General features: G+C 59.0%; 2 protein-coding genes and 30 non-coding genes across 33 annotated transcripts in view; 18 read left to right on the forward strand and 14 right to left on the reverse strand.

Moving 5' to 3' along the window:
* MCM3AP (minichromosome maintenance complex component 3 associated protein) overlaps nt 1-7,133 on the forward strand; it is a 26,397-nt gene extending 19,264 nt beyond the window's left edge. For both annotated transcript variants that reach the window (XM_055719183.1, XM_055719182.1), the window contains exons 22-28: nt 50-147; nt 1,479-1,869; nt 2,018-2,275; nt 2,954-3,083; nt 4,078-4,278; nt 4,919-5,069; nt 5,568-7,133. In XM_055719183.1, coding sequence (XP_055575158.1) covers nt 50-147; nt 1,479-1,869; nt 2,018-2,275; nt 2,954-3,083; nt 4,078-4,278; nt 4,919-5,069; nt 5,568-5,726 — 1,388 coding nt within the window. In that variant the 3' untranslated portion in view covers nt 5,727-7,133. The remainder of the gene's footprint in view (nt 1-49; nt 148-1,478; nt 1,870-2,017; nt 2,276-2,953; nt 3,084-4,077; nt 4,279-4,918; nt 5,070-5,567) is intronic.
* A 215-nt stretch (nt 7,134-7,348) lies between these two features.
* On the reverse strand, nt 7,349-7,430 carry TRNAS-GCU (transfer RNA serine (anticodon GCU)). Its single transcript has one exon. It is a non-coding gene; the product is annotated as a tRNA-Ser (tRNA).
* A 108-nt stretch (nt 7,431-7,538) lies between these two features.
* TRNAM-CAU (transfer RNA methionine (anticodon CAU)) lies at nt 7,539-7,611 on the forward strand. Its single transcript has one exon. It is a non-coding gene; the product is annotated as a tRNA-Met (tRNA).
* Nucleotides 7,612-8,221: 610 nt separating this feature from the next.
* Nucleotides 8,222-8,294, reverse strand: TRNAM-CAU (transfer RNA methionine (anticodon CAU)). Its single transcript has one exon. It is a non-coding gene; the product is annotated as a tRNA-Met (tRNA).
* A 318-nt stretch (nt 8,295-8,612) lies between these two features.
* On the forward strand, nt 8,613-8,694 carry TRNAS-GCU (transfer RNA serine (anticodon GCU)). The gene has a single exon. It is a non-coding gene; the product is annotated as a tRNA-Ser (tRNA).
* Nucleotides 8,695-9,618: 924 nt separating this feature from the next.
* Nucleotides 9,619-10,745, forward strand: LOC102057988 (vitelline membrane outer layer protein 1 homolog). Its single transcript, XM_014280924.3, is given in 4 exon segments — nt 9,619-9,804; nt 9,890-10,005; nt 10,151-10,342; nt 10,344-10,745. Coding segments are annotated over 4 exon segments (597 nt in total). The 3' UTR covers nt 10,447-10,745.
* A 279-nt stretch (nt 10,746-11,024) lies between these two features.
* TRNAT-AGU (transfer RNA threonine (anticodon AGU)) lies at nt 11,025-11,098 on the reverse strand. The gene has a single exon. It is a non-coding gene; the product is annotated as a tRNA-Thr (tRNA).
* A 296-nt stretch (nt 11,099-11,394) lies between these two features.
* Nucleotides 11,395-11,466, reverse strand: TRNAP-AGG (transfer RNA proline (anticodon AGG)). Its single transcript has one exon. It is a non-coding gene; the product is annotated as a tRNA-Pro (tRNA).
* Nucleotides 11,467-11,741: 275 nt separating this feature from the next.
* On the forward strand, nt 11,742-11,823 carry TRNAS-CGA (transfer RNA serine (anticodon CGA)). Its single transcript has one exon. It is a non-coding gene; the product is annotated as a tRNA-Ser (tRNA).
* Nucleotides 11,824-12,547: 724 nt separating this feature from the next.
* TRNAA-UGC (transfer RNA alanine (anticodon UGC)) lies at nt 12,548-12,619 on the reverse strand. Its single transcript has one exon. It is a non-coding gene; the product is annotated as a tRNA-Ala (tRNA).
* Nucleotides 12,620-12,868: 249 nt separating this feature from the next.
* On the forward strand, nt 12,869-12,940 carry TRNAP-CGG (transfer RNA proline (anticodon CGG)). Its single transcript has one exon. It is a non-coding gene; the product is annotated as a tRNA-Pro (tRNA).
* A 254-nt stretch (nt 12,941-13,194) lies between these two features.
* On the forward strand, nt 13,195-13,266 carry TRNAA-UGC (transfer RNA alanine (anticodon UGC)). Its single transcript has one exon. It is a non-coding gene; the product is annotated as a tRNA-Ala (tRNA).
* A 283-nt stretch (nt 13,267-13,549) lies between these two features.
* On the forward strand, nt 13,550-13,631 carry TRNAS-UGA (transfer RNA serine (anticodon UGA)). Its single transcript has one exon. It is a non-coding gene; the product is annotated as a tRNA-Ser (tRNA).
* A 591-nt stretch (nt 13,632-14,222) lies between these two features.
* TRNAA-CGC (transfer RNA alanine (anticodon CGC)) lies at nt 14,223-14,294 on the reverse strand. The gene has a single exon. It is a non-coding gene; the product is annotated as a tRNA-Ala (tRNA).
* Nucleotides 14,295-14,552: 258 nt separating this feature from the next.
* Nucleotides 14,553-14,624, forward strand: TRNAP-CGG (transfer RNA proline (anticodon CGG)). Its single transcript has one exon. It is a non-coding gene; the product is annotated as a tRNA-Pro (tRNA).
* A 255-nt stretch (nt 14,625-14,879) lies between these two features.
* Nucleotides 14,880-14,951, forward strand: TRNAA-UGC (transfer RNA alanine (anticodon UGC)). Its single transcript has one exon. It is a non-coding gene; the product is annotated as a tRNA-Ala (tRNA).
* A 707-nt stretch (nt 14,952-15,658) lies between these two features.
* TRNAS-AGA (transfer RNA serine (anticodon AGA)) lies at nt 15,659-15,740 on the reverse strand. Its single transcript has one exon. It is a non-coding gene; the product is annotated as a tRNA-Ser (tRNA).
* Nucleotides 15,741-16,017: 277 nt separating this feature from the next.
* On the forward strand, nt 16,018-16,089 carry TRNAP-AGG (transfer RNA proline (anticodon AGG)). The gene has a single exon. It is a non-coding gene; the product is annotated as a tRNA-Pro (tRNA).
* Nucleotides 16,090-16,381: 292 nt separating this feature from the next.
* Nucleotides 16,382-16,454, reverse strand: TRNAA-UGC (transfer RNA alanine (anticodon UGC)). Its single transcript has one exon. It is a non-coding gene; the product is annotated as a tRNA-Ala (tRNA).
* A 254-nt stretch (nt 16,455-16,708) lies between these two features.
* On the reverse strand, nt 16,709-16,780 carry TRNAP-UGG (transfer RNA proline (anticodon UGG)). Its single transcript has one exon. It is a non-coding gene; the product is annotated as a tRNA-Pro (tRNA).
* An 869-nt stretch (nt 16,781-17,649) lies between these two features.
* On the reverse strand, nt 17,650-17,731 carry TRNAS-AGA (transfer RNA serine (anticodon AGA)). Its single transcript has one exon. It is a non-coding gene; the product is annotated as a tRNA-Ser (tRNA).
* A 279-nt stretch (nt 17,732-18,010) lies between these two features.
* TRNAP-AGG (transfer RNA proline (anticodon AGG)) lies at nt 18,011-18,082 on the forward strand. Its single transcript has one exon. It is a non-coding gene; the product is annotated as a tRNA-Pro (tRNA).
* A 275-nt stretch (nt 18,083-18,357) lies between these two features.
* Nucleotides 18,358-18,429, forward strand: TRNAA-UGC (transfer RNA alanine (anticodon UGC)). Its single transcript has one exon. It is a non-coding gene; the product is annotated as a tRNA-Ala (tRNA).
* A 291-nt stretch (nt 18,430-18,720) lies between these two features.
* TRNAP-AGG (transfer RNA proline (anticodon AGG)) lies at nt 18,721-18,792 on the reverse strand. Its single transcript has one exon. It is a non-coding gene; the product is annotated as a tRNA-Pro (tRNA).
* Nucleotides 18,793-19,326: 534 nt separating this feature from the next.
* TRNAP-AGG (transfer RNA proline (anticodon AGG)) lies at nt 19,327-19,398 on the forward strand. The gene has a single exon. It is a non-coding gene; the product is annotated as a tRNA-Pro (tRNA).
* Nucleotides 19,399-20,064: 666 nt separating this feature from the next.
* TRNAP-UGG (transfer RNA proline (anticodon UGG)) lies at nt 20,065-20,136 on the forward strand. Its single transcript has one exon. It is a non-coding gene; the product is annotated as a tRNA-Pro (tRNA).
* Nucleotides 20,137-20,391: 255 nt separating this feature from the next.
* TRNAA-UGC (transfer RNA alanine (anticodon UGC)) lies at nt 20,392-20,463 on the forward strand. Its single transcript has one exon. It is a non-coding gene; the product is annotated as a tRNA-Ala (tRNA).
* A 291-nt stretch (nt 20,464-20,754) lies between these two features.
* TRNAP-AGG (transfer RNA proline (anticodon AGG)) lies at nt 20,755-20,826 on the reverse strand. Its single transcript has one exon. It is a non-coding gene; the product is annotated as a tRNA-Pro (tRNA).
* A 279-nt stretch (nt 20,827-21,105) lies between these two features.
* TRNAS-AGA (transfer RNA serine (anticodon AGA)) lies at nt 21,106-21,187 on the forward strand. Its single transcript has one exon. It is a non-coding gene; the product is annotated as a tRNA-Ser (tRNA).
* A 703-nt stretch (nt 21,188-21,890) lies between these two features.
* On the reverse strand, nt 21,891-21,962 carry TRNAA-UGC (transfer RNA alanine (anticodon UGC)). The gene has a single exon. It is a non-coding gene; the product is annotated as a tRNA-Ala (tRNA).
* Nucleotides 21,963-22,216: 254 nt separating this feature from the next.
* Nucleotides 22,217-22,288, reverse strand: TRNAP-AGG (transfer RNA proline (anticodon AGG)). The gene has a single exon. It is a non-coding gene; the product is annotated as a tRNA-Pro (tRNA).
* Nucleotides 22,289-22,565: 277 nt separating this feature from the next.
* TRNAS-AGA (transfer RNA serine (anticodon AGA)) lies at nt 22,566-22,647 on the forward strand. The gene has a single exon. It is a non-coding gene; the product is annotated as a tRNA-Ser (tRNA).
* The last annotated feature ends 97 nt before the right edge of the window (nt 22,648-22,744 follow it).

A 22,744-nucleotide genomic window follows, 5' to 3' on the forward strand; every position in this document is an offset into this window, starting at 1 on the left:
GTAGGTGTGCTTTTTCTCTGTGAATATGGTGGGTTTTCTTATTTTTAAGGTTTGATGCTGCAGGACTTGATTTCAGCCCAGCTTATTTCAGACTACACCATTGTTGAGCTCCCGAGTTCTATCAATGACTTACAAGGCACCGGAAGGGTAAGGATGGCAACTCACGTGAAGAGATACTTGACTAGTTTATCATTAATCTCTCGATTACTAACGCCTTAATAAGGAATTATTATGTTCTTCATAGCTTAAATTGCAACTGAGTCTTGTGTAATGGGATGTTTTTCCTCTTGGAAGCTTCTGTAAACTATTTTTTGTTCAAAAAGCCTCTTGCCATTTTTTTCCACGCATCTGAATTTGCTGGAGTCAGACACTCACTTGTTAACAGTGATTCCAACATCAGCCAGAACTATCCTGAAATGCAGTGTTACTGCTGCTTTTCCATTATTCGTGACTATTCTATTTTAACTGACTAGAGGTCAGTGGCATTTGCTACATGAAAGATGGTTTTATCTGTGTAATGATTATGTAAATCCGTTCTTGTCTGTCCTGTCTGCCCTGACTAGCAGGGGTACAGTTGTTGCCTAACAGATGAGTGCTAGTGGTGGGTAAGCCTTTGTGCCCTTAAGCTTCCAGTTCTGAAATGCGAAGCACCTTTTTTTTTGTGTATCTTCTGGGTGCTGTGAGATCAGCCAGTATTATTCCGTCTTGATGGATGGGACTGAGGGATGCCTCTGTCCTCTCACATACGTGAAGAGGGATTGTATGGGTTTCTCCCTGACAGCCTCCAGACACCAGCTTTTCCCCTTGTCCTTCAGTTTGCTGTGTGCTTGGCAACAGTGGCCTGGAGACGACTCAAAACCCCATGATACTTACAAGTCTAAAATAGGTTTTTGTGTGTGAGTCACAGTGGGGAGGTTTGGAGAGGTGAGTGAGGGTAGTGGCCAAGAGCAGCCAAGGTGACTCAGACCAAAAGCAGCTCCAGCCCTGTATTCCGTTCTGAAGGTGTCTGAAGAAGGTGCCTAAGAAAGAAGGTGAGAACAAGACAGGCCCGGAGTGATGCTCCCCCACAAACCCTGACAACTTGCATCTCTTTGCAGTTCAAGGACTGCAGGATCAGGCGTTGCTTCTCTGGATTGAGTCACCCTGGGCTTATTTCTGTGAATCTGTCCAATTCCTCCCAGATAAGTTTTCAGCATCCCCGGTGTTCTGCAACAGGGAGTTCCTCTCACAGACTGCACCTGGTGTGAACAGTCTCTTTCTGTCTTTTCCTGAGCCTGCTGGGTGTGAATTTAGATTGTAACAGCCTAGTCGGGGAATTACTTGTTGCAAGTACTGGGATGATGATAGTTGATTCCTTTTGTATCTTACTGCATAGTGTCTTGAATAGGTGATATCACACTTAGGGTTGCAGGACTGAATCCTTTGTGTCCTGATCACTGTGGAGCAGTTGCCAACCACACGTGTTTTGTGTGTCGTAGATCTCCGCGGCTGTGGGCTGGCTGGTTTCCCAGTACCCAGACTCCCTTGAGCTCTGCAGTCAGACCCTTCGGGAGTACGTTGAGGATGGGATTGACGGTGAATTTGGCAAGCGCTTCTACCATGACTGGAAGGAGAGACGTTTAGCTGGCCTGCCGTCTCAGGAGCCTGGGGTCATCATAGAGCTGTACAACAGTGTGTTGCAGTTTCTTTCAGATGTGGCATCCTCCGAGCACCTTTGTGACTTGTCTTGGCCCGTTACTGAGTTTTCAGAGCCTGGGGGTAACAAACTATTACCCCACCTGCAGTGGAACATGCCCGATCACCTGGCCTGGCTGAAGAAGGCTGTGCTGTCCTTCCAGATCCCTTACCTAGATCTGCCTCCATTAGGTGGTATGTACTTCACACTGCAGCATCCTCTCGAGGGCATGCTATTCTTTCAGACGTGCCTGTGCCTTGTTGAGCTACCCACCTTGTAAGGTGGGTGGTTTGGCTCTGTCACAGATCTTTGCAATTTATTTTGTTGGATTTTTTTCCATAGCTCCTTGGCGTCCTGTTTGCTGCATGATTTTTCAGTATGTGTCTCAGATTGCTAGTTCTTCCCACACTCAGCCGCTGATCCAGTCGCAAGTGGAGAATCTGCTGAGCAAAGTTTACCAGAAGTGGAAAAACAAAACATCTGGGAACTTTGATGGAGATGGACCTTCTGTCGATGAGATCCCTTGGGATGATATCTTGGCAGTCTGCATTGATCATAAACTGAGAGACTGGAAACCACCCAAACTGCCTATTGCTCCAGGTATTGCATGTCCTTCTACAACATGGACGATATTTCTTGTGTAACTGTGTTTAATATCTTGACAGCGGTACCTTTTATGCATGGCAGAGAAGGAGCTACGGTCTTGCTGTGTTTGATTATGACTTGACTTGAGCTTGTGATTCAAAATTTGGTCTCTGTGTAGTCAAGAGTCTTTCAGCCCTCCTTTCCCAGTAGGAGAGGGTTTACATTCAGCCGAAGGCAAAGAATTGGTCCTTCTGGACCATGTAAGCTCAGGTCAGCTGAGATGGCAGGCTGCCACTGTTAATGAGCACTTCCACGGATTAATGACGTTTGTCTTGAAATCAGAAGCAAACAGAATCCAAGTGTGTGGGTGCATTTTTGGTGTCCTGTTCGGATTAACTATAGGGAGCCTCTTTTAATGAAATGACTACTTAACCCACTGAACACTGAACCTGGATGCACTAGAATTTTTAAAATTAAGATAAAGCAGCATTTTACAGTCTTTCCCAGTAGTTTTGTATCTGTTGAACAGTAAGTCAGCTTAGGAAGACTCATTTTTACATGCAGGTTACAACTTTAAGCTACCTGAAAGTGAACACATGATTTGTCCCCAGTTTGGCTTTTCAATAATGAGCTGTTCTTCTGAAGGGGAAAACCTGTTCTAATGATAAGCGTTGGGTTTGGGTTTATTCACAGAAGCAGTAAGTGAAGATGGTCAGATTCGCGTGTACTTCTTCAAGGAGCATTTAAAGAACTTCACTCTCCCTTTTTCGTGGGAACAAGCCAGGCTGCGCACGCAGGAGGAGATCCGGCAAGGCCACGAGAGGTGAGGCGGCGGCTGGCACTCCCTGTGGGAGTAGCGTTCAGCTGTCCCTTGTGCCGTCGGAGTTGGTTGGTGAACTCCAAGGAGGTTGCTCAGGGCCACTACTATGAAATATATATTGCCATCATGATGCTGAAAACCAGCATGTGGCATCCTCCCAGACTGTGCTTCTGTACATCTCCTTGAAATGATGTACAAGGATGTGCTGAAACAGTGTAGTAAGTAGACTTTATTTTCTGCAGGGTTACTCAGCTCTCAAATAAATGGATTGCTTGGGGAGTGCTTAAAGTGTTCTAAGTGGAGAAACTAACTTCTGCTGAAGAAACCACTGCTGAGGCTTTGGAACTAGACTTGTACCAAGTACGCAAAGCATGGAGGAGAAAGTGTGAGGCTGGGGAAGAGCATAGGAATAAATCACGAGCGTGCCCTTTATTTAGTAGTGCCCCCTCCCTTACATTCACCTTCAGTTGCAGCCTGGACCTGACAGATGAATTACATATTAGATGATTTGCATGGTAATTACATGTTAAATTTTGCAGCATTTTGAGTTCAAAAGGAGGATTTGTCCTCAGCTTGAGGGAAGACATCAAGAAAGTCCCACTGCTAAGAGAAGGTGCTAGAAGTTGAGGGTGCCTCAGAGCTGTGTGGCCTGGAAGTATTTGAGATCTCAAGAGTGTAGCTTGTTGCCCTGTCTTCCTTCAGAGCGAAGCCAGTCTCTCTTCACTCTTGGAAGCTTAGCTGCTGCTCTGCTGTGTCGCAGGAGGTGTGGGGGTAGATACCTTCCTGTGGGGCGCATCCCAGCCCCCTGTTCAGATCAGTTCCTTGCAACTCCCGCACATGGGTGGTGGTATGTTGGACCCTGGTACACGGGATGTCTCCTAATAGTCAGTTCTCACTCCCTGCTATTTCCAGACTTCAAGCTAGTAGAGGAAAACCAACACACACTAATTTCTGGTTTGGTTTTGTCTGTCTTCCCCCCCCCCCCCCCATCCCTCAGGTCAAGGGTAAAATCTCCCAACTCTTTTAAGAAACCATATAGCATCTCCATGATGCCAGATGGATATAGTTCTGGGGTGAACATGCTGTCGAGTCAAGAGAAGAGCATTCCCAGTGCAGGTGAATTCACAGCCTCAGCTCAGGAGCTTCTCCCAGAGCGTCTGCTGGCACAGCTGCAACTGGAGAAAATAGAAAGCAGGAGGTAAGTTCCCAGAGCAGCATCCTTTCCTTGCGGCCCTGGCCCAGGGTTGCAAACGATTTCTAAGTTGTACGTAATGGGAAGCTGAAGTCCAACAGTGCGAGGAAACAACCTAGGCTATCTCTAGTTTAATCTAATCTCATCAGTGCAGTGCAGTTCCCTGCTAGCACCTACTTGCATCACAGTAACAGTCCAGGATGGTAGAAATACTTGGAGCTTGGAGGAATGGTTAGAAGCTGTCTGTGGTCAATCAGGCCACCAAAACTAAAGCAGTACTGTGTGTACAGTAGTCTGTCCTGCAGTATCACAAATGTCTATGAAGTCCACTTTGGGATGTCAGTTTGCCTGTAGCAATGCAGATCCCAAAGCTGAAGAGCTAAAGCTTTTGAGGTTGGCTCAAGGGTTTCTTGTCTCTTCTGCCTTCCCCATCAGGTGGGCGCCTTCAGTCTGTGTGGCTCCTTTTCTGTACCACAACCTTCTGTGATGGATTTTTGTCATAGCAGTGGGTTATGTCAGCCCGTATTGGAAATGTCTGCAAGCAGGATCTGATGTTCAGTCACTTCTGAACCCAAACCCCTTGGTTAACTCACTGGTTACAAGAACATCCTGCAATCTGACCCATGCTCTTGTTCTTTCTGTCAAGGTTTGAAGAACAGTTGCACCGATGTCTAGCTGAGGACATTGAGCCCCTTGGTGATTTCTTGGGTCTTCCTCTCTACCTCCCCCAGTCTCTGGTGTCCACCCCAACTGTCACCTGTCCATTGATGAAGAGTCCCGTGTCATCTGCTCAAGAGGTAAGAAAGGATGGTACTGAGAATTTGCTATGGCTCTACGGAGTGCAGGTGCCAAACCTTTAGTGGGAATTACCCTGGTGTGCCGTGTGGAATAGACCTGGGAAGTAAAGAATTGGAAAACTGCGCCTTGGAAATAACTTCCAAGTTATCCTCCAAGGGAGGAGGAATGCTTTCTGCAGATCTGGAGTAAGAGTTCTGCACAGCGTTAATGCTTTCTGCTGCTGGCAGCCATAACTGTATCCCTTGTGGTGCTGCACTTTATGGAATCACTGTGTGGGTCAGCTTCCCCCAGTTGTGGGAAAGCTGGGGACAGAAATAGAGGAACATGCTGTTTCTGCCTTACCTCCTCAGGGGTTGGGAGGGTGCTGACCTCCGTGGTTCTCCTCAAAAGTGGGGGAACAGCTGGTGAGCTGAGAAGTGCCTTGTTGGTACTGGGTAATGCTTCTTTCTCAGTCTCATCTCGTTTTTTGGTTGTTTGTTTTTTTTCCTTCTGCCCAGGCTGGGAATGAAGAGGCATCCAAGCTTTCGGTGGAGGAGCTGAGCCCCACGCTGTCAGACAGACTGAAACACTTGCAACAGCTCCTCAGAGCGAACAGGGAAGGTGAAGTTGCCTCGGAGCTCCACCTGTCTGCTCTGGTGGACATGGTGGATATTTGAGCAGAGCTGAGATACGTGTGCAGACCAAGAGACTTGGTAAAGAAATCCAGTCTGGTGATTGAACAGACGAGCTCCTGGGGCACGTTGCAGAAAAAGCAGACATCCTCCTGCGAGAAGAACACGGAGCAGATGTGGGGCCTGGGCCCTTCTCGCATGGCTGCCTTGCGCAGAGACAGTGTGTCGGTGGCTCGCTGTGTCCCTCTGGCTCACTGGTGGGCTTTGCCCGCTCTGCGACTCCCTCCTTTTCTGCTTCACGGGCAAGGAGACGGGTCAAATGCTTTTCTTGGAAGGCCTTAAATCGACACTTAGTGGTGATTTTTTTTTTCTTTCTGCCAGCTGTCATCATGGGTAAACGTAGCTTCACCAGGAGAATACTTTAGGGTGGCGGGGGGCCCCTGGGAACACCAGAGCAATTGCTCTCCATAGACACGGTCCCCAAGATGTTGTCCCTGCTCTGTGCTTGCTTGCTTCATGCAGAAGCTGCCTAGCACTGTGGTTTGAAATTGCTTTTTTGTTGCCCAGGAGTCAGCACTGTCATTGAGTCGGTGCAGCACTTGGCCATATTTTGTACTTAATGATGCTCAGTGCAAATCCAGAAAGATTTTTATACTGCTGGCCCAAGTTAAAACCAGATGAGTTGCTTGTTCTACAGATTAATTGTGTTGTAAAGCAGGACACTTTCTTCAGTAAACAGCTATGGAGAAATTATTTTCTTTTTTTTGGAAGAGCAGATAACCTGTATTTTCCAGTGTTTAAAAAGCTGTGGCTTTGGAGGTTGAAGACCTTTGGTTTTAGTTTGATATTGATCTCCAGTAACTAGAATGAAGATGTACTTCCATGTCTGCAGTACTCCTGTACAAGTAATTTTATTTTCTTTATTACAATATCAGCAGATTTTTCTCAGACAGAAATTTCTGCCTGGGAAATGCGAAGTAGTGTAGCTTTGGAAGTAAACACTGGTTATCTTGCCTGCCAGAGACCAGTTGTTTGACTTGCTTCTAATTTCATTTGAAATTTTCAGTAGTCCAAACTGGCCAGCTGCCTTCCAAAAAAGTAATTTTATAGTTGTTTTTTTTAATAGAATTTGTATCATTTCTTTTAAATCTAGGATAGCAGTAGTAGCGTAATATGACGTTGAAATAAATTTAAACTGAAGAAATTATACTTTGAGCCTGTTTGTACTGCATACAGTTTTGTTGGGCTGAGCTGCGTTGAGGTTCACTGGTTGCATGCAGAGCGAAGCCTGTGTGATGCTCTCGGCCGTGCTTTACCGCAGTGCTGCTGTTGATATTCTCAGTTTACCTGGAATTCAGCTGTGAAAACCCAGAAATGTTTCGGGATGTTGGTTCACACTGTCTGCTGTAAATGTGTTTTGTACCTAATAAATTTGTAGTGGCTTGAAACGTACTGGTGCCTCGTTGCTATGGGAAAGCTCTGGCCGTGGGGCGCTCAAAGTGGCACACTGTTAAAGTGCTGGGTTGTCCAGTGTAAAATAACCAAATTTGCCAGACTGTGGGAAGCGAGACCGGCCTCTGGCACCCACTGTATCGCTTTGCTCAGGACTTCATGCCTTCGCCTCTGGGCACCGTGGGAGAGCTCGGGGCGGCCGCAAAAAACAATCGCGACGAGGGTGGGATTCGAACCCACGCGTGCAGAGCACAATGGATTAGCAGTCCATCGCCTTCACCACTCGGCCACCTCGTCCTGCCCCTCGCCGCGCGCAGCCCCGCCCCTGCGCGCCGCCCGCCGGCCTCGCCCCGGCCCGCGCCGTCCTGGCCCCGGTGAGGGCGCGGCCCCGCCCGCCCTGGCACCGCCCTCTTAGCGCAGCCGGCAGCGCGTCAGTCTCATAATCTGAAGGTCCTGAGTTCGAGCCTCAGAGAGGGCAGGAATTTTTGCCGCCGCGGTGGTTGAGAGCCTGATTACGGCAGGGCCCGACCGCTCTTTTGCCGGGTGGCATCGCCGCGGCAGGGAGCAGAGGATGTTGGTGTTATAGTTGAATTTAAACAAATAGAGTCCGAAATGGATTCACTAAATATTTGTTAAGGCAGGAAAGCAAAAGCAGCGCTGGGCAGCCGGGGAATCGCAGCTCCACCAAGGGCTCGCAAATTCAAGCAAGCTGAGCAGCTTTTTTTATCTTCACCGAGGTCACTTCTGACATCTTCAGTACGCCCCTCTGCTGCTTCTCTTATCGTGGTTTCTTGTCAAACAGGAAGTTCCCATGTTTGGTGTAGCAAGATAACGTTGTGGACAGGTCTCTTCTTGCTAAACAGGAAGTTCTCAAGACCACCACAATGGGTTCGTTCTTCTTGTTGAACTTGTTTGATCAGCAAATTACCCTTAGTTACTTATTACATTGGGGCGCGGGGTATGGAGGTGTGCCCACCGCAGAGCCCCCTCACGCTGCTGCGGGGCTCAGCGGGGCAGCGAAACGGCGGCCAGCCTCCCACACCAAGCCAAACCAAAAAAAAAAAAGAAATTTTTTAAAAAATCAGCTCTGCCCTCTCTGAGGCTCGAACTCAGGACCTTCAGATTATGAGACTGACGCGCTGCCGGCTGCGCTAAGAGGGCGGTGGCAGGTGAGGCCCGGGGCTGGGCCTCAGCGCGGCGGGTCGAGGCAGGGTGGCAGGGCCGGAGCGAGGCCGGGGCAGGGCCGGGGCAGGGCCCCCCAGGGCGGCTGCAGGGCCGGGGCAGGGCGGCGGGCAGGGCCGGGGCAGGGCCCCCCAGGGCGGCTGCAGGGCCGGGGCAGGGCGGCTGCAGGGCCGGGGCAGGGCCCCCCAGGGCGGCTGCAGGGCCGGGGCAGGGCGGCTGCAGGGCCGGGGCAGGGCCCCCCAGGGCGGCAGCATGCGGCTGTTAGCGAGGGGCGGGGCCACGCGCGGCGAGGGGCAGGACGAGGTGGCCGAGTGGTGAAGGCGATGGACTGCTAATCCATTGTGCTCTGCACGCGTGGGTTCGAATCCCACCCTCGTCGGGATAGCTTTTTGCTCGCGGTGCGGAAGAAATGGGGAAGAGCCCGAGCTGGGTTTGCGTGTCCTGCGGTTCAGGGGTTGGCTCAAGGTTCTGCCTGGCACACGGGGACCCTGGGCGCCACCCCCAGCCGAGTCAGAGCCCTGGGAGGTATCTGGTAGCAGGTGCCTTGCCCACCATGGCAACTGCATCCTCCCAAGGGGAAGAGGTCACCAGTCCCCGCCCCCGCAGTAGCATTTAGCTTTAAAAAGGCAGTGACAGGGAGAAAACAAGGGGTAGAAGAAACTGAAGAAGCATCTGAAAGGGCAGCCAGGTCCTGGCATGGAAGTAAGTGGCTGGAAATCTCTTATCCAAGACTCATGTCAAAAACCCCACTCAGAAAGAGCTATTACTGCAGAAAATGCTGTTAAGCAGTAAGACAATAACCCTCTGGAATGGCAAAGCACAACCAGAAAGCAAACTGGGACAAATGAAGCATGAAGGCACGATGAAATGGATACCTGGGGGATTAAGGGCAGGGAAGGTGGGAAGGGATTTCCTTCAGAGGTGTCACTGAATGTGCCTGTTCACTTTCACTGCCAAAAAAAGAAAGAAAGAGCAAAAGGCAGCATGCAAATCCCATTTTGTATATGGTGGGAACCTGGAGAGGGAGAGGAAGGTGCCCCAGTCCCGCGTGGCCCAGAGCCCTGGTTAGCACTGGAATGCCTGGTGGTCCTGGGCAAACTGCTTGGAGAGGGACCCAAACAAAGAGCTGGTGGATCAGCTCCCTGCACTCCACCCCGGGGGAGGATTAACTCTCTCCTACAGCTAATCCCGGCCATCCAACAGGCCTGGGCACCCTGGGAAGGTAACTGAGATGCTTCCAGGTCCCTCCTGCCAGCCCTGCTAGGTGTAAAAGCCTGGCGGGCCAGCTGCAGGCAGGGCAGCCATGCCGGGGGGACAGGTCCTGCTGCTGCCTGCAGGGCTTGCAGGTGCCGCAGGGCAGGGGCAGGCGTGGGACCAGGGTGGGAGGGATGCCTCGGTCATCACCGTGTCCAGCGGGGGACCCTGGGGAGACTGGACCTGGCCGGACATGTGCCCCAAGGGCTCCTACGCCAGTGGCATCAGCTTCAAGGTGCAGCCTCTGTGGCAGTGCCCACGGCCAGTCCAGGGACCCCGTTCCTGTGGGGAGTTAACCCCCCACCTCTGTTCCCTCGCAGGTAGAGACACCCCAGGGGGTGATGGGGGATGACACGGCATTGAACCGGATTCGGCTGCACTGCTCCCACAGCAAGAACCCCAGCGGTGGCTACATGGCTGAGCCCCGGAGTGGCAGGTGAGCCCCCCGCCCCCCCTGCCCTCTCCCTGTGGCTGGGGAGCCTTGTTCACTGCTGCCCCCAGCCCTCCAGGGCTTCAGTCTCTCCTCCTCCCCTCCCACACCCCCAGCCTCACCACCCACCACCTCCTCTCTCCCCGCCTAGATGGGGACACTGGTCAGAGGCCTGCTGGTGCCCCCATCGAGGGCGCCTGGTGGGCTTCGCTCTGCGGGTCCAGGCACCTCAGCGCGGGCTCCTGAGTGATGAAGTGGCTGCCACCAGTGCCCGCTTTGCCTGCTCCAACGGGCACATCCTGGAGGGGCCAGGGTCCACCTGGGGCCAGTGGGGCAGCTGGAGCCCCCAGTGCAGTGTGCGGCATCCAGACACGGCAGGAGCCTGCGCGGGGGCTGAAGGGGGCTGACACAGCCCTGAATGATTTGCGTCTCTTCTGCTGTCTGTAACAAGCGCTGGAAACCCACTACAGGGCACCTGATCCGGTGACCCAGACCCACAGCAGAGCCTATCCATGGGGTCCCCCCCACCGGGAGATGTTTTAGCTCTGGTACCCTCAGGGGGCACCTTTCCCTCATCCCCATGCGCTCCATCATTGGTTATGTGCTGCTGCCAGCCCCCCAACACCTACCCCGCTTCCCAGAAATGTTTGCAAGTCCTTTCTGCGCCCACCCAGACTTCCAGATATTCCCCAGCATTTCCAGGACTGTTCTTGTCCTACTCTGAAATAAGCTTTCAGTAAAAGCATGCACCCAGACTGTGTCAGGGCGGCTTCGTCATTGGCAGGGGGCAAACTGGGGCAGAGAAGCAGGGAGCTGAGGCTGGCCCTGCCAGGACATGGGGATGTGTCACCCACCGGGGGGTGTAACCGAAAAGTCGAAGCAGGACCCTTCTCAAAGGGCAAAGGGTGGGAGCCTGCAGGCACTGGAGGAAATCCCGATGGGGACGCCAGGGTGCCCTGCTCAGGGCAGAGACCCCCAGCAATGCCCCCCAGCTTGGGGCAGAAAGGAAAAAAGCCCCCAGGCGCAGGCACCACTGGGAGTCGAACCCAGGATCTCCTGTTTACTAGACAGGCGCTTTAACCAGCTAAGCCATGGCGCCCACCTGCCCCCCAGCCATGGGGTGCCCCATGGCCACAGGGTCTGCTACAGCCATGGCCATAGCCCAGCCCCTGTCCCCATCCTGCTGCCAGCCTGACACCAGCGTCACCCTGCAGGACCAATGGGCCAGGGTATACAGGGCTGGGACCCCAGGGATGAGGGACAATGCGGTGTGTCACACTAAGCTCCGAGCCCCAGCAACGGCAGGGAGTCCCTGGGGGATAAAAGTTGGTGGCTGGGTAGCACATGGGCTCTGGGCGGGCTGGGTGGGAGCCCAGCAGCGGGTGCCCAAAAGAAGGGCTCGTCCGGGAGTTGAACCCGGGACCTCTCGCACCCTAAGCGAGAATCATACCCCTAGACCAACGAGCCGGGGTGTGCAGCTGCACGGGCACCCCCACCCTGTGGCGGGCACTGGGGGGCTGGGGGGGGCACTGCTGCCCGGGGACCCCGCTGTCCCTGCAGCCACTGGGTGCGCACAGGCCCTGCCAGCAGCCCCTGGGCAGCGCAGCGGGGCTGAGCCGGTGTGCGGGGACGCACTGGCCACCCCGGACATGCCCCCACTTGCCAGGAAAGCGGGGTGCCCGGGGGGACCGGGGGGTGCCCAGGGCGGGGGCAGGTATCCCCCGTGGGTGCTGGGGTGCGGGGCTGTGATGGCCGAGTGGTGAAGGCGTTGGACTCGAAATCCAATAGGGTCTCCCTGCGCAGGTTCGAATCCTGCTCACAGCGAGAGATTTTGCCCACTGCTGTGGGAGCGGGACTGGGGTGAGCAGGTATGGAAGGGTCCCCAGCCCTGCACCTCACCTTCTTCCTGGGAAGGAGCTCCTGGACCAGGGAACCCACTCTCTGGCAGCCCCGGGAACAGTAAGGCAAGTAAGGAAGGGAGCCATCAACCACTTGCCCTGGGGCCAGGTGACAAATCCTCCCTCCTGAGGAGGGACCAGCCAGAGAGGCTGAGCAGCCACAGCCATGGTGTGTCGGTTGTGGTTTTATCTGCATATGCTTTTACCAGAGGGCTGTGAGCCAGCTGGGAGCCACAGCAAGCTCAGGGCTGTGGGGCCAAGCGGGAGGGCTGGGGAGCCCAGTTCAGGCTTGGGGTACTGTTCCACTTTCCCAGTGCAGGCTTGGGGTACACTTCTATCTCCAGGTGCAGGAGGACCTGGGTCCAACACCCAGAGGGGTTTGTCCTTTGGGCAAAGCCTGCCCTGCTTTTGTCTGGGGAGCAAAGAGCTCATTTGGGGTCAGCTGTTGGCTTTCGTCCCTTGTTCCTCCCCGACAGTCACTGCAGTTTTGGGCAGGGTGATTGAGGCAGCTCCCTTCTCTTCGGGGTCCTGGCATGGGGTGTGGGCACCAGCTGCTGCCCCCACAATGGGCCAGCCCCCGGGGTTTTTCTGGGGGGCTCTGCCAGGCCGGCAGCCGGCAGGGAGGGGGCTCTGGTGAGGCAAAAAGGACATGGAGATGCTGGGGGTCGATCCCAGGGCCTCTTGCATGCAAAGCAAGCGCTCTCCCGCTGAGCTACATCCCCCCACGTAGGGAAGGGCTGTGCCCCGCGATCCCTGCTGACCCCCGGGGGCCAGCTGCCCCCACAGCTACTGGGGCCAGGACAGTTATGTGCTGTGGCCACCTCCAAACACCGGCCCCCATATCGTGGGCACGGTACAACGAATTTCTGTGCTCCAGGCTGTACCAAGGGCAACAGGCAACATCAGCCACCGTCACCAACCCATCAAAACTGTGGGGCACAGAGGCTGAGGTTGCAGCATGTTGCACACCTGGCTCGTTGGTCTAGGGGTATGATTCTCGCTTCGGGTGCGAGAGGTCCCGGGTTCAACTCCCGGACGAGCCCTTCTTTTGGGCACCCAGCCTCCCTGGTGGCACATGGGGCTGTGGCATAACCAGGGTGAGGGCAGAGGGGTCAGTGCCATGTCCTGGCCGGATGTGTCCCCGTGGGCTGGATGGACCCCTAAGATCCAACAGCAGCATGCCCCGAGGGTCTGTTTTTTGAGTAAGGGCCCTTCAGGAAGAGTGGGTAGCAGTGGGCAGTGGGGCAGCCCTGGGGGGTGAGGGGACTTGTCCAGGCTCCCCACCCTGCCCAGACGGGGGGATGTAGCTCAGCGGGAGAGCGCTTGCTTTGCATGCAAGAGGCCCTGGGTTCAACCCCCAGCATCTCCATATCCTTTTTTCCCCCAAAACCTGTTGCCTCCTTGGGGAATGCTTGGAGGATGCTTCCCTTTGGCACCTGCCCTGCAGCGAGGCTCTCTGCTGCTCCTCGATTTTTTCCAGCCATTGGGAAATATCCCCAAAGCTCCCTTTTCCCAACCCCAGCACTTGTGGGTACTGCTGCAGCCAAGATCTGTGCAGATGCCTCCACACCAGGGCTGGGGATATTTTTTCCCTGAAGGCAAACCCCACAGCAAAGCCGGGGTGTTCACGGCCTGGGGGGAGGACACCAGGGGCTGTGATGGCCGAGGGGTGAAGGCGTTGGACTTGAAATCCAATAGGGTTTCCCTGCGCAGGTTCGAATCCTGCTCACAGCGAGAGATTTTACCACAGCTGGTCGAAGCTGGGGGGCCTCGGGCAGCCCCCTCCGACAGGAGCTTGATGCGTGGGGAGGGAGAAGGCAGGTGCTGGGCAGTGGTGGTTCACTGGAGTCAAGACGACCTCCCCTTTTGGGCACCCACCGCTGGGCTCAGCCCCCGTAGGGATGGGGCACGGACAGGGTGACAGTGCCCAGCACAGCTCAGCTGCCAGGACAGTCTGGGCTCAGCCCCCGTAGGGATGGGGCACGGACAGGGTGACAGTGCCCAGCACAGCTCAGCTGCCAGGACAGTCCCATCATGGCCGGTAGCAAGGTGCTGCTCGGTGCCCCGTGGGCTGAGACACGGCCGTGGCCAGGGCTTGTCCCCTCCCAGCGGGGAAGGGGTGTTGGGGACAGCAGAAGGGGGATGTGCTGCCACCCCATCCCCGCTGGGCAGCTCTGGCCAGGGGCAGAGCCACATAGCTGGCAACGGAAGCAGCCACCGGGATTCAGGAAGCTGGGAGGAGAAACCCTGGCAGGAGAGGGATGTCCCATGCAGCAGGAAAGGGGATGTTTCTTATGGCTACTTCCAGGGGGGAAAAAAAGGACATGGAGATGCTGGGGGTTGAACCCAGGGCCTCTTACATGCGAAGCAAGCGCTCTCCCGCTGAGCTACATCCCCCTGCCAGGGGGCTGCCAGCACCAGGGTGTCCAGCTGCACATCCCGGTCCTCTTACCCCCATGGCTTTTGGAGCCAGGGCAGTTGTGGCCCATGCACATATCCAAGAGTCAACCCCACAGCCAGGGCACACCAAGGGACACCTCCCAGCTGGGAACATCCATCAAGACCAAGAATGAACTTCCCCAGGCCTCATCACACGCCAACCAGTTGCCTTTGCTCAGGAGCTTGAGGAGGAATCCCTGCCATTTGTAGCACCCCGGCTCGTTGGTCTAGGGGTATGATTCTCGCTTCGGGTGCGAGAGGTCCCGGGTTCAACTCCCGGACGAGCCCTTCTTTTGGGCACCCAGCCTCCCCGGTGGGTGTGCATGACCCTGGCTGGCGGGTGGGACCATGGCCTGGGTGCTGGGAGGGCGCCGGTGCCTGATGCAGCAGGGATGGGCAGAGGGTTTGGGTGGGCACATCCCGAAGCCAGGATGAAAGCCCTTAGGAGCAGCAATGGGGATGGTGGAGCTCAGCCCCGATGGTCTGGTTTGGGACCCTGGGGTCCAAGCGGGTGAGCAGAGGCCCCCACCCTGCCCAGACATGGGGGATGTAGCTCAGCGGGAGAGCGCTTGCTTTGCATGCAAGAGGCCCTGGGATCGACCCCCAGCATCTCCATGTCCTTTTTGCCTCACCAGAGCCCCCTCCCTGCCGGCTGCCGGCCTGGCAGAGCCCCCCGGCCCCCCCCGAAAATCCCTGGGTGCCTGCGGGCACGGCTGCGCTGGGGGTGCTTGCTGGCACGCGCTGCCTGCAGGGAATGCCGGGGGCCCTTTCCCCCCGTGCCCGGGCACTGCAGGGTGTGGGGGCACCTTGTGCCCCTTGCGCAGGGTCTTGGGGCGTCTCTTGGTGTGAATCTTGGTGGTGGTGGGAGCATCCGGGTGCGCAGCTGGCACCCAGCACAGATCTTGCCCCCCTGGCCATGGCACCGCAGAGGCCACGTGTGTCCCTCCCTCCCCTTCACTCACTGGCCATCGCCTCCCCCAGCTCCCCAGGCATGTGGCACGGGGCCATGATGAGGAGCTGCCTGCCGTGTCAGCAAAACCGTGCCCACCTCCCCATCGCACCCCCCTCTAAGGCTGCTGCCTCAGCTCTCCCGGGTCTGCAACACCTGGAAAATCCTGGGGGAACCTGTGCAGGGCTGTGGCAGCCCCGGCCTGGGGCATCAGCCAGGGAGCAGGTTGGTTCCCTCCTGCAGGACCTGCTCAACAGGGAGAAGCGCAGGGCTGGGGCTGCCCTGGCTCCCCTCACCCTCCCACCTCATCTGCCCCAGGACCCCCGTGTGGGCACCGCAGGACCAGGGCACTGGGGCAGTGGGCAAAATCTCTCGCTGTGAGCAGGATTCGAACCTGCGCAGGGAGACCCTATTGGATTTCTAGTCCAACGCCTTCACCACTCGGCCATCACAGCCCCATGCCTCAACACCTGGGGGGGGGACATCTGCCCCCGCCCTGGGCACCCCCCGGTCCCCCCGGGCACCCCGCTTTCCTGGGAGGGGGGGGGCATGTCCGGGGTGGCCAGTGCGTCCCCGCACACCGGCTCAGCCCCGCTGCGCTGCCCAGGGGCTGCTGGCAGGGCCTGTGCGCACCCAGTGGCTGCAGGGACAGCGGGGTCCCCGGGCAGCAGTGCCCCCCCAGCCCCCCAGTGCCCGCCACAGGGTGGGGGTGCCCGTGCGGCTGCGCACCCCGGCTCGTTGGTCTAGGGGTATGATTCTCGCTTAGGGTGCGAGAGGTCCCGGGTTCAACTCCCGGACGAGCCCTTCTTTTGGGCACCCACCGCCCCACTACCCAACAGATGCTCCCACCACCACCAAGATTCACACCAAGAGACGCCCCAAGACCCTGCGTAAGGGGCACAAGGTGCCCCCACACCCTGCAGTGCCCGGGCACGGGGGGAAAGGGCCCCCGGCATTCCCTGCAGGCAGCGCGTGCCAGGAAGCACCCCCAGCGCAGCCGTGCCCGCAGGCACCCAGGGATTTTCGGGGGGGGGCCGGGGGGCTCTGCCAGGCCGGCAGCCAGCAGGGAGGGGGCTCTGGTGAGGCAAAAAGGACATGGAGATGCTGGGGGTCGATCCCAGGGCCTCTTGCATGCAAAGCAAGCGCTCTCCCCGCTGAGCTACATCCCCCATGTCTGGGCAGGGTGGGGGCCTCTGCTCACCCGCTTGGACCCCAGGGTCCCAAACCAGACCATCGGGGCTGAGCTCCACCATCCCCATTGCTGCTCCTAAGGGCTTTCATCCTGGCTTCGGGATGTGCCCACCCAAACCCTCTGCCCATCCCTGCTGCATCAGGCACCGGCGCCCTCCCAGCACCCAGGCCATGGTCCCACCGCCAGCCAGGGTCATGCACACCCACCGGGGAGGCTGGGTGCCCAAAAGAAGGGCTCGTCCGGGAGTTGAACCCGGGACCTCTCGCACCCAAAGCGAGAATCATACCCCTAGACCAACGAGCCGGGGTGCAGCACTGTATTGCACCCCCAGCCCCTCTGCCCCACACACATTGGGGATTTGGGGGCACCTCAGGATGCATGTCCCTGGGCACGTGCTGGGAGCACGGAGGTCCCTCTGGCTGTGGCCACAGGACTTTAGTGCCCAGCATCTCCACATCCTACCTTCTTCGGGGGGTTTCCCCCTCAGAGCCATCTCCCAGCACCCTGCAGGTTTTGCAAGGACCACAGCTCTGCAGCGTCACCCGCCACTCTTCTTCTTCCGTGGGGCACCCCCAAAGGCAATGGCCTCGTCTGACCTGCCTTTCTCCTCACTCCCAGAAAATCCCCGTTGCTGTGTCCTTCTCCAGCCCCCGGAGATGCTGAGTGTGGGGTTCGGGGGGCTGCAGGCACTGGGTGTCCCTTGGGTGCTGCGGGCTGGTGAGTGGGTCAGGGTGGGGAAGGAGATTCTGGGGAAGAGCAGGGGCATGATTTTTTGACACAGCCCCCGGGCAGAGCTGCCCACGGGGGATGTCACCTGTTCTGTTCTATGACCCCATCGGGGCTGAGCCTGGCACTGTGTGCCTAAAAGAAGGGATTGTCCCAGACTTGAAGCCAGGACTGTGGCACCCTAAGCAGGAATCATACCCCTAGACCAACATGCCGGGGTGCACAGCTGGCACCCAGCACAGATCCTGCCTCCCCTGACCCTCCCTCCCCTCTGCTTGACAGCCATCCCCTCCCCCAGCTCCCCAGGCATGTGGCACGGGGCCATGATGAGGAGCTGCCTGCCGTGTGAGCTGCCCTGGCTCCCCTCACCCTCCCACCTCATCTGCCCCAGGACCCCCGTGTGGGCGCCCCAGGACCAGGGCACTGGGGCAGTGGGCAAAATCTCTCGCTGTGAGCAGGATTCGAACCTGCGCAGGGAGACCCTATTGGATTTCTAGTCCAACGCCTTCACCACTCGGCCATCACAGCCCCGTGCCTCAATACCTGGGGGGGGGGGACATCTGCCCCCGCCCTGGGCACCCCCCGGTCCCCCCGGGCACCCTATTTTCCTGGCAAGTGGGGACATGTTCTGGGGTGGCCGGTGCGTCCCCGCACACCGGCTCAGCCCCGCTGCGCTGCCCAGGGGCTGCTGGCAGGGCCTGTGCGCACCCAGTGGCTGCAGGGACAGCGGGGTCCCTGGGCAGCAGTGCCCCCCCAGCCCCCCAGTGCCCGCCACAGGGTGGGGGTGCCCGTGCGGCTGCGCACCCCGGCTCGTTGGTCTAGGGGTATGATTCTCGCTTAGGGTGCGAGAGGTCCCGGGTTCAACTCCCGGACGAGCCCTTCTTTTGGGCACCCACCACCAGGATCTGCCCCCCGTGAGGATATGGCATGGACGGGCTGACGTCCCCAGTGGGTAGCACTGCGCGGGGCCGGCCTCCATATAACCATGTCCCATCTGCCCCACCGCTGACCTCCCCATCCTGACCCCATCAACTGCCCAGGGCACCTGAGGGACACCCAGTGCCTGCAGCCTCCTGAACCCCACACTCAGTGGCTCTGGGGTCTGGGAAAGACACAGCGATGGGGATACTATCCCAGGTAGGATGCTATTTCAGGGGGATGTAGCTCAGCGGGAGAGCGCTTGCTTTGCATGCACGAGGCCCTGGGATCGACCCCCAGCATCTCCATGTCCTTTTTGCCTCACCAGAGCCCCCTCCCTGCCAGCTGCCGGGCTGGCAGAGCCCCCCAGGCCCCCCCGAAAATCCCTGGGTGCCTGCGGGCACGGCTGCGCTGGGGGTGCTTGCTGGCACGCGCTGCCTGCAGGGAATGCCGGGGGCCCTTTCCCCCCGTGCCCGGGCACTGCAGGGTGTGGGGGCACCTTGTGCCCCTTGCGCGGGGTCTTGGGGCGTCTCTTGGTGTGAATCTTGGTGGTGGTGGGAGCATCTGCTGGGTAGTGGGGCGGTGGGTGCCCAAAAGAAGGGCTCGTCCGGGAGTTGAACCCGGGACCTCTCGCACCCTAAGCGAGAATCATACCCCTAGACCAACGAGCCGGGGTGCGCAGCCGCACGGGCACCCCCACCCTGTGGCGGGCACTGGGGGGCTGGGGGGGCACTGCTGCCCGGGGACCCCGCTGTCCCTGCAGCCACTGGGTGCGCACAGGCCCTGCCAGCAGCCCCTGGGCAGCGCAGCGGGGCTGAGCCGGTGTGCGGGGACGCACTGGCCACCCCGGACATGCCCCCACTTGCCAGGAAAACGGGGTGCCTGGGGGGACCGGAGGGATTTTGAGGTCAAAGGATGGGGAGCCAGCATTGCACCGAGAGCCCCACATGCCCCAGGCTGGGGCTGTGATGGCCACGGAGCACAGGCTCCCCGCGGTCTTCTGGGTTTATCAGTCCTGGGATAGGAGGGAAGTGGCATTTTCCTGCGATGATGAGTGGACTTTCCTGCATCGCCCAATGCCACGTCTGCAGGGAGCTGGGGAACGTGATGACCGGCGAGCAGAAGGGAGGGAGGGGACATGCGTTTGTCTTTGCAGTGCCAGGGCTGGGGCACAGGATCTGTGCTCGGTGATGCCTGCACACCCCGGCTCGTTGGTCTAGGGGTATGATTCTCGCTTAGGGTGCGAGAGGTCCCGGGTTCAACTCCCGGACGAGCCCTTCTTTTGGGCACCCACTACTGGGCTCAGGCCTGTGGAGACGAGGCACAGACGGGGCGACATCCCTGGTGGGCAGCTCTGCTCGAGGCTGTGGTGCAGGGAGTGGGCACGGTGATGGCACTACAGCTGGAGCTCCTGCAGCAGTTAGGGCTGCCAGTCCCAGCACAGCATCAGGCAGCCCCTCAGCCAGGGTCTGCATGCAGAAAACAATGCCCTGGCTCTGCCCCAGAACCTTCTTCCCCATCCCAGCATTCCTGCTAGCCCAGGGCACCCAAGGGACACCCGGTGCCTGCAGCCCCCTGAACCCCACACTCAGCATCTCCGGGGGCCAGGGAAGGATGGATATTCTGGGAGTGAGGAGAAAGGCAGGTCAGACGAGGCCATTGCCTTTGGGGGGTGCCCCACGGAAGAAGAAGAGTAGCGGGTGATGCTGCAGAGCTGTGGTCCTTGCAAAACCTGCAGGGTGCTGGGAGATGGCTCTGAGGGGGAAACCCCCCGAAGAAGGTAGGATGTGGAGATGCTGGGCACTAAAGTCCTGTGGCCACAGCCAGAGGGACCTCCGTGCTCCCAGCACGTGCCCAGGGACATGCATCCTGAGGTGCCCCCAAATCCTCAATGTGTGTGGGGCAGAGGGGCTGGGGGTGCAATACAGTGCTGCACCCCACCCGGCTCGTTGGTCTAGGGGTATGATTCTCGCTTTGGGTGCGAGAGGTCCCGGGTTCAACTCCCGGACGAGCCCTTCTTTTGGGCACCCAGCCTCCCCAGTGGGTGTGCATGACCCTGGCTGGCGGGTGGGACCATGGCCTGGGTGCTGGGAGGGCGCCGGTGCCTGATGCAGCAGGGGTGGGCAGAGGGTTTGGGTGGGCACATCCCGAAGCCAGGATGAAAGCCCTTAGGAGCAGCAATGGGGATGGTGGAGCTCAGCCCCGATGGTCTGGTTTGGGACCCTGGGGTCCAAGCGGGTGAGCAGAGGCCCCCACCCTGCCCAGACATGGGGGATGTAGCTCAGCGGGAGAGCGCTTGCTTTGCATGCACGAGGCCCTGGGATCGACCCCCAGCATCTCCATGTCCTTTTTGCCTCACCAGAGCCCCCTCCCTGCCGGCTGCTGGCCTGGCAGAGCCCCCCGGCCCCCCCCGAAAATCCCTGGGTGCGTGCGGGCACGGCTGCGCTGGGGGTGCTTCCTGGCACGCGCTGCCTGCAGGGAATGCCGGGGGCCCTTTCCCTCCGTGCCCGGGCACTGCAGGGTGTGGGGGCACCTTGTGCCCCTTGCGCGGGGTCTTGGGGCGTCTCTTGGTGTGAATCTTGGTAGTGGTGGGAGCATCTGTTGGGTAGTGGGGCGGTGGGTGCCCAAAAGAAGGGCTCGTCCGGGAGTTGAACCCGGGACCTCTCGCACCCTAAGCGAGAATCATACCCCTAGACCAACGAGCCGGGGTGCGCAGCCGCACGGGCACCCCCACCCTGTGGCGGGCACTGGGGGGCTGGGGGGGCACTGCTGCCCAGGGACCCCGCTGTCCCTGCAGCCACTGGGTGCGCACAGGCCCTGCCAGCAGCCCCTGGGCAGCGCAGCGGGGCTGAGCCGGTGTGCGGGGACGCACCGGCCACCCCAGAACATGTCCCCACTTGCCAGGAAAATAGGGTGCCCGGGGGGACCGGGAGGTGCCCAGGGCGGGGGCAGATGTCCCCCCCCCCCAGGTGTTGAGGCATGGGGCTGTGATGGCCGAGTGGTGAAGGCGTTGGACTAGAAATCCAATAGGGTCTCCCTGCGCAGGTTCGAATCCTGCTCACAGCGAGAGATTTTGCCCACTGCCCCAGTGCCCTGGTCCTGCGGTGCCCACACGGGGGTCCTGGGGCAGATGAGGTGGGAGGGTGAGGGGAGCCAGGGCAGCCCCAGCCCTGCGCTTCTCCCTGTTGAGCAGGTCCTGCAGGAGGGAACCTGCTCCCTGGCTGATGCCCCAGGCCGGGGCTGCCACAGCCCTGCACAGGTTCCCCCAGGATTTTCCAGGTGTTGCAGACCCGGGAGAGCTGAGGCAGCAGCCTTAGAGGGGGGTGCGATGGGGAGGTGGGCACGGTTTTGCTGACACGGCAGGCAGCTCCTCATCATGGCCCCGTGCCACATGCCTGGGGAGCTGGGGGAGGCGATGGCCAGTGAGTGAAGGGGAGGGAGGGACACACGTGGCCTCTGCGGTGCCATGGCCAGGGGGGCAAGATCTGTGCTGGGTGCCAGCTGCGCACCCGGATGCTCCCACCACCACCAAGATTCACACCAAGAGACGCCCCAAGACCCTGCGCAAGGGGCACAAGGTGCCCCCACACCCTGCAGTGCCCGGGCACGGGGGGAAAGGGCCCCCGGCATTCCCTGCAGGCAGCGTGTGCCAGGAAGCACCCCCAGCGCAGCCGTGCCCGCAGGCACCCAGGGATTTTCGGGGGGGCCTGGGGGGCTCTGCCAGGCCGGCAGCCGGCAGAGAGGGGGCTCTGGTGAGGCAAAAAGGACATGGAGATGCTGGGGGTCGATCCCAGGGCCTCGTGCATGCAAAGCAAGCGCTCTCCCGCTGAGCTACATCCCCCATGTCTGGGCAGGGTGGGGGCCTCTGCTCACCCGCTTGGACCCCAGGGTCCCAAACCAGACCATCGGGGCTGAGCTCCACCATCCCCATTGCTGCTCCTAAGGGCTTTCATCCTGGCTTCGGGATGTGCCCACCTAAACCCTCTGCCCATCCCTGCTGCATCAGGCACCGGCGCCCTCCCAGCACCCAGGCCATGGTCCCACCGCCAGCCAGGGTCATGCACACCCACCGGGGAGGCTGGGTGCCCAAAAGAAGGGCTCGTCCGGGAGTTGAACCCGGGACCTCTCGCACCCTAAGCGAGAATCATACCCCTAGACCAACGAGCCGGGGTGCGCAGCTGCACGGGCACCCCCACCCTGTGGCGGGCACTGGGGGGCTGGGGGAGCACTGCTGCCCAGGGACCCCGCTGTCCCTGCAGCCACTGGGTGCGCACAGGCCCTGCCAGCAGCCCCTGGGCAGCGCAGCGGGGCTGAGCCGGTGTGCGGGGACGCACCGGCCACCCCAGAACATGTCCCCACTTGCCAGGAAAATAGGGTGCCCGGGGGGACCGGGGGGTGCCCAGGGCGGGGGCAGATGTCCCCCCCCCAGGTGTTGAGGCATGGGGCTGTGATGGCCGAGTGGTGAAGGCGTTGGACTAGAAATCCAATAGGGTCTCCCTGCGCAGGTTCGAATCCTGCTCACAGCGAGAGATTTTGCCCACTGCCCCAGTGCCCTGGTCCTGGGGCGCCCACACGGGGGTCCTGGGGCGGATGAGGTGGGAGGGTGAGGGGAGCCAGGGCAGC

This window comes from Falco cherrug, chromosome 8 (assembly GCF_023634085.1).
Source record: "Falco cherrug isolate bFalChe1 chromosome 8, bFalChe1.pri, whole genome shotgun sequence".
Lineage (NCBI taxonomy): Eukaryota > Metazoa > Chordata > Aves > Falconiformes > Falconidae > Falco > Falco cherrug.